The sequence below is a fragment of the Mauremys reevesii genome, linkage group 3 (assembly GCF_016161935.1).
Source record: "Mauremys reevesii isolate NIE-2019 linkage group 3, ASM1616193v1, whole genome shotgun sequence".
NCBI classification, from domain to species: Eukaryota; Metazoa; Chordata; order Testudines; family Geoemydidae; genus Mauremys; species Mauremys reevesii.
The window spans coordinates 96791042-96797817 of NC_052625.1; the positions used below are offsets into that span (position 1 = coordinate 96791042).

At 37.0% G+C, this 6776-nt stretch overlaps 1 protein-coding gene across 3 annotated transcripts in view; it reads right to left on the reverse strand.

Moving 5' to 3' along the window:
- The window catches only part of LOC120400828 (vasoactive intestinal peptide), a 55183-nt gene extending 54361 nt beyond the window's left edge, over positions 1-822 (reverse strand). For all 3 annotated transcript variants that reach the window (XM_039529943.1, XM_039529941.1, XM_039529940.1), the window contains exon 1: positions 703-822. In XM_039529943.1, coding sequence (XP_039385877.1) covers positions 703-722 — 20 coding nt within the window. In that variant the 5' untranslated portion in view covers positions 723-822. The remainder of the gene's footprint in view (positions 1-702) is intronic.
- Positions 823-6776: the final 5954 nt, after the last annotated feature.

Sequence of the window (6776 nt, forward strand, 5' to 3'; positions counted from 1 at the left end):
TTGTGTGTGTGTGTGTGTGTGTGTGTGTGTGTGTGTGTGTGTGTGTGTGTGTGTGAATCTACCTACTGAATTTTGATATTACTAATACCCCTGTCTCATACCCAATATATTTTGGTTAAGGAACCCTTCCCAGGTTTTAACAATAGCACATTAGAGTTAATGGACAAAGAACAGGTCAGATTCTGAGAGACAGTGAAGACGAGTTGATTTTGTGAGGCTTTCAGCTTATTAGAAACCTTTCACAGCTTGGAAAGACAAACCGATTATTTAAAAAATTGCACTTCCTTTAGTCTTTGCTACATCTCTTTCATCTGAAAATGGGCCAAATCCTGCTTGCTTTCCTTATACGAGCGGCTTCATTAAATTACTGAGATTAGGTGCTTAACAAGCCATTGAAATTAATTGACAAACTCTCATTGACTTCAATAATGGACTTTGGATCCGACCATGGGTGAGAGTTGGTCCAAAAACCCACCTGCTAGATCTCAACTGTTTGGATTTTTCAAGAAACTATCCTGACACTTCATTAAGAAGCATTTGGAAAATATTTGCACCACAAAAATAAGTAATCCATTAATTGTTTCAGTGGTAATAATTCTAGAAATCTGCCCCAGTGATAACATGACATTTTACAAAGTAATTGGTGGCATACTTGTGTTATAATTCCTACTAATAATACTCTAGTAAAAAAAAAAATCTTACCCCAAAAGTTTGGCGGCCATGAACTATCCGAATGAGTACTGTTTTTATCCATAACATCCAAAATAATAAATGCGAAATTGGTATGTCCGCGATGAAGCACTAGATTTTGATATGTCTGCAATTCAGCAGGAGAAGAAATGGGTTCACGCAGCCAGTCACATTGTTTTGCTTGCATAGAAGGAAATAAAAAGTATCACATTTCCTGCTTTTAGACTCAAATTAGCAACTGTTTGTCTTATCTTGGCGTGCCACATGGTGCCTGAGACGGGGACAATTTCCCTCTCGTCATTTCCTCAGCTAAGGAGTGAATTGACTTAAAACAATACCAAATCTCCTCCTTTTCTGAAGCTTGCCACTGTATCCAAAGTCATCTGAGAGAGATGAGGGTTCCTTCCTCTGCCCCACATCAATCCCCCTCATCCTGCCTGCTTTAAGCATTTCAAAACACCTATTGACTTCAGTGGGGATTTTTCAATATACCAGGAAGGCAGGATTGGTGTCTTATTAAATATCCTTTCCTTAAATGTCTCATAAGAGTATGTTTTTATTTGTTCAACTAGAATGAAAGCTTAGACCTGACAATCTGACCACTCATATGAATATTGTTTTAATTATTATATTTCACAGTTCCTCTGTTAATCTAAGGATGTATGTGGGGAGGAAAGAGAGAGCCCATGTTCCAGAAAGCAATTTTGTGGTTTGAATGCTGCCTAGTGCTGTGAGGCCCTAATCCCTGCTTGGGGTTTCTACCTACCAACTCAAAAGAAGTAATAAATAGTAGGACTGTCGATTTAATCACAAGTGTCAGAGGGGTAGCCATGTTAGTCTGGATCTGTAAAAGCAGCAAAGGGTCCTGTGGCACCTTATAGACTAACAGATGGATGCATCCGACGAAGTGGGTATTCACCCACGAAAGCTCATGCTCCAAAACGTCTGTTAGTCTATAAGGTGCCACAGGACTCTTTGCTGATTTAATCACAGTTAACTCACATGATTAACTCAAAAAAAATCGTGATTAATATTTTTAATCGCAATTAATCAGTTTTAATCGCACTGTTAAACAATAGAATACCAACTGAAATTTATTAAATATTTTGGATGTTTTTCTACATTTTCATATATATTGTATTTTGTGTTGTAATTTAAATCAAACTGTATATTTTTATTACAAATATTTGCACTGTAAAAATGATAAAATAAATAGTATTTTTCAATTCATCTAATTCAAGTACAATCTCTTTATAATGAAAGTTGAACTTACAAATGTAGAATTACGTACCAAAAACCTTCATTCAAAAATAAAACGTCAGCGCCTATAAATCCACTCAGTCCCACTTCTTGTTCAGCCAATCACTAAGATAAACAAGTTTGTTTACATTTACAGGAGATACTGATGCCCTCTTCTTATTTACAATATCACCAGAAATTGAGAACAGGCATTTGCATGGCACTTTGGTAGCTGGCCAGATATGCTATGTGCCAGATAAGCTAAACATTCGTATGCCCCTTCAGGCTTCAGCCACCATTCCAGAGGACATGCTTCCATGCTGATGACACTCGTTAAAAAAAAATGCATTAATTAAATTTGTGACTGAACTCCTGAGGGGAGAATAGTATGTCTCCTGCTCTGTTTTACCCACATTCTGCCATGTTATAGCAGCCTCGGATGATGACCCAGCATATGTTCATTTTAAGAACAGTTTCACTGCAGATTTCACAAAACAGAAAAGGTACCAATGTGAGATTTCTAAAGATAGCTACACCACTCGACCCCAGGTTTAAGAACCTGAAGTGCCTTCCAAAATTTGAGAGGGATGAGATGCGGAGCATGCTTTCAAAGTCTTAAAAGAGCAACACTCTGATGCGGAAACTACAGAACCCGAACCACCAAAAAAGAAAATCAACCTTCTGATGGTGGCATCTGACTCAGATAATGAAAATGAACATGCGTTGGTCCAAACTGCTTTGGCTTGTTATCGAGCAGAACCCGTCATCAGCATGGACACGTCCCCTGGAATGCTGGTTGAAGCATGAATGGACATATGAATCTTTAGCGCATCTGGCACGGAAATATCTTGCGACACCGGCTACAATAGTGCCATGCAAATGCCTGTTATCACTTTCAGGTAGGGTCACTAGATGTCTCAATTTTATAGGGACAGTCCCGACTTTGGGGGCTTTTTCTTGTATAGGCACCTATTACTTCCCCCCCCCCCCCCGCCCGGTCCTGATTTTTTATACTTGCTATCTGGTCACCCTACTTTCAGGTGACATTGTAAACAAGAAGTGGGCATCATCATCTCCTGCAAATGTAAACAAACTTGTTTGTCTGAGCGATTGGGTAAACAAGAAGTAGGACTGAGTGGATTTGCAGGCTTTAAATTTTACATAGTTTTATTTTTGAGTGAAAGGTTTTTTTTGTACATAATTCTACATTTGTAAGTCCATCTTTCATTATAAAGAGATTGAACTATAGTACTTGTGTTAGGTGAATTGAAAAATACTATTTCTTTTGGAATTTTTTACAGTAGAAGTACTTGTAGTAAAAAATAAATATGAAGTGAGCACTGTACACTTTGTATTCTGTGTTTTAATTGAAATAAATATATTTGAAAATGTAGAAAACATCCAAAAATATTTAAATAAATGGTATTCTATTATTGTTTAATAGTGCGATTAATCATGATTAATTTTTTCGATCACTTGACAGCCCTAATAGTAATAATAATACACACTTTATGCCCCAAAAATATAATCAAGAGACTTAATGGTATGTACATTGTTATATGCTATATTTCTGTGAAAATGTAGAAAGAGCAGTAGACTACAGATGACCATATATTCTTGTGAAAACATCGCAGGTCCTAGCACAAAAGCTCTTACTTCTTAAATGCGCCTGCTAATTAATTAGTGATAAGTCTATAAGATCTATAAAATTCTGGTACAGATTTCAAACCTCTTTTCTCTTCCAGAGTTTTTGTAGGGTGCAGTTCAGCCTTTCATAGACAATAGGATCAGTTACATCATCCATGTCTGGCTTTGAATTCCAAAACCCCAAAGTTCAGGCATATTTAGACCTGAGGATTTGGTTCTAGACCAATATTACTGATTCTAAACTCTGATGTTACACCAAGCTAAAATGTATTAAAGAAAGAAACATGACTTGTTAGTGAAAACTCAATGACCAATATTTTCAAACCGGGGGCCAAGTATTAGACACCTAAGTGAAAGAGGCATGACTTTCAGAAGTATGAATTATTTTGAAAATTATTAATAGGGAAGAAATCTTCTCTCTCCTAAACAAGTCTAAGGTCTAAATCATCCTTTTTGGAGTATGTTTAAAAGAGATAATAAAATACAGTGGCCAGAACTTTCAAACCTGGTGCCTACATCCATGTCTAGACTCCTAACCAAAAGAGGCCTGTTTTTCAGAGATGTTAAACATATAGAGATGAGTAAACAGAAGGGCAATCAAGGTCAATACAAAGAACATAAGAAAATTTGCTGATTTTGGAAATGTTCTGCAGATCTAGTTGAAATAACATTATAGTGATGCCATTCACACCATGTTGCCAAAATGAATGAATCGACTACAGTAATAATCCAATTTCCAATAATCAGTGAATAGAAAGGTAACAGCAATGGGTGATGAAACAGATTAGAAGTATGAAATCCATTTATTTGAAAAGACTAGGACTGTTTATTTTAGAAAGGAGACAAATAAGAGGGCACATGATAAAGATATACTGTGAATGGTATAGATGGTCATATAGTCACTGTTCTGCCTTACCCTCTCATAATATAAGATCAAAAGGATATTCAATGAGATTGTAATGTAACACATTTTAAAATCATAGAAGTAAATATTTTTACACAATGGATAATTAGTCTATGGAAATGATTATTACTAGTAAGTATCATTCAGAAATAGAGCTTAGCAAGATTCAAAATGAACTGGACATCTATATGGCTAATGCAAACATCCACTGTAGAATATAAACCCTCATGCTATGTTATGTAAATAAGCACTAACAGGTGATGGCTAGGAAGAAAGTTTCTCTATGGGCAGGTTATTCCATCATTGAAGTTCTTTTACCTTCCTCTGAAGCATCATGTATTGGCCAGTCAGACAGAATACCAGACTATTTAGACCACTAATTTGACCAGTATGGCAATTCCTATTTTACCTCTACATGTTAAACACTACTAAAAATATGACAGTGGTGAAAGTTTTGAATGTCCTGGTTATATGTTTTTAGAAATGCTGCTGCATTTCTTCAATGGGCCAATTCTGCCATACTCTTTCATATTAAGAACTACCTTACTCTGCAAATGGTATTATTGTAAACAAGACTACTAAAATACTACTCAGCTTGAGTATGGATGGGTTAAATCTGGCCCACTGACTTCAGACAGATATGAGATGGTGAATAAGTGGATGACAAGTTGTCAAATTCATTGCTGGTAGATGCGGACATAACTCCACTGAAATGAATTAAATCATCCACTCCTCCATAAAAGGGAACTAAATTTTGTGCTTAAACATTGTCAGCAAAGTCAGAAGAGTTACCCTGATTCACACCAGAGTAATTAGAAGCAGAAATTGACATATCTCCATTTATAAATTAGCAATGTACGTCTGCCCTGAGATATTAACTGTTTTTGAAAACTAGGTCTCATTTTATTAGCACTTTTCAGGGTTTAATGCACTGTACGTATTTATGTTGAACTCTTTTGAGAGAATTTGAAATCCTTTGTTTGCCGTTCAAGAGCCTATAAAGCTCACTGAAAGGAAGGAGTGAGACAGACTACAGTTGAGTATGTGCAGTAATTTATTCTACTTTTTCCATCTGGAGGCTCTGATTTAGACTGGGATTTCCTTTAATTGTTTCACTTTTCAGCCATCTCAGATTTGTCCTTGGTTCATTTACAGCTGTCCAGAGGCATGAAGAACAACCAAGGAATAGTTGTTTTTCCTTAACTAGAGATGGAAAAATGCTCTCATCTCATAGTGGGCTATCTATTTAAAGGGATAGTCATAATATGATAAATGACAAAGAAATTATCACTGAAAGGTACACTCAATGATTCATTTGTGCATGAACAAAGACATAGACTCAATGCAGGATTTTGTAGTTTAGTTGCTGTGGAGCTTAATCTTCACTGAGAAGATTAAATTGGCTACTTAACCTATCTTCAAAATGATGTGTCTAGCATGTTGCTTCTTTGAGCCTGCCTCTCCCTCAGTGGATGCTAAAAGAATATGGCTTTTAGAGACTGCATCAGCATGTCAAGAGGAGAAGAGGGTTCTTGGTTTCCAGTAAAGGCAAAGACTTAACTACTTTTCATCATACTTACCAGAAAAATTCTTCCCTGGGCTGAGAACAAGCATTAGGAATTTCAGTGACATAGCTTTCCCAAGAAAGTATAGTAAGCACCAGGAGTGGTGTGTGTGTGGAGCTTAGAAGGAAAGCAACTTCTTGACCATTTCTGTAGCACTACACTAGCGATGGGACAATGCAACATTGTTGGATGTGAATATGCCTGATTTAAAGAGACACTTTTTCAAGGTTTTTAGGTCCAACATTCAACACAACACCTTGCAATCTTGAATATCACTGAATGTGATAACCATGTGGAATTTAGTTGAGGATGCTGAGAGGAGAGGAGGCAGAGAAGATGAGTCCCCTCTCTTCCTGCCAGCCCAGAACTGCAGAGTGATGTTCCTGTTATCTAGAAAAACAAATCTCTGTGAGCCACTGACTTCAGTGTGGGGCTGAAGAATGAGACACAGAGAGGGGAAAAAGGTTCACTGGTCCACCTGCCAACTCCAGTATTATACTAATTACTCAGCTTGAGCTTCTCTCTGGTATTTCATTTATATTGCATTGATCTGTATCTGGCTGTCTTACATGCTCGTATGATTGATGTCTTTCTCTCACAGTTGCCTGCTTTAACAACCACATGTGGAAACCTGGTGGGGAGAGGCTGTGTTAGCTCTCTCCTTCTGATGTTGCTGTGTGTACATACGAATTCACTGCACTTTTATTAACTATTTGTTTGTATTACCCCCA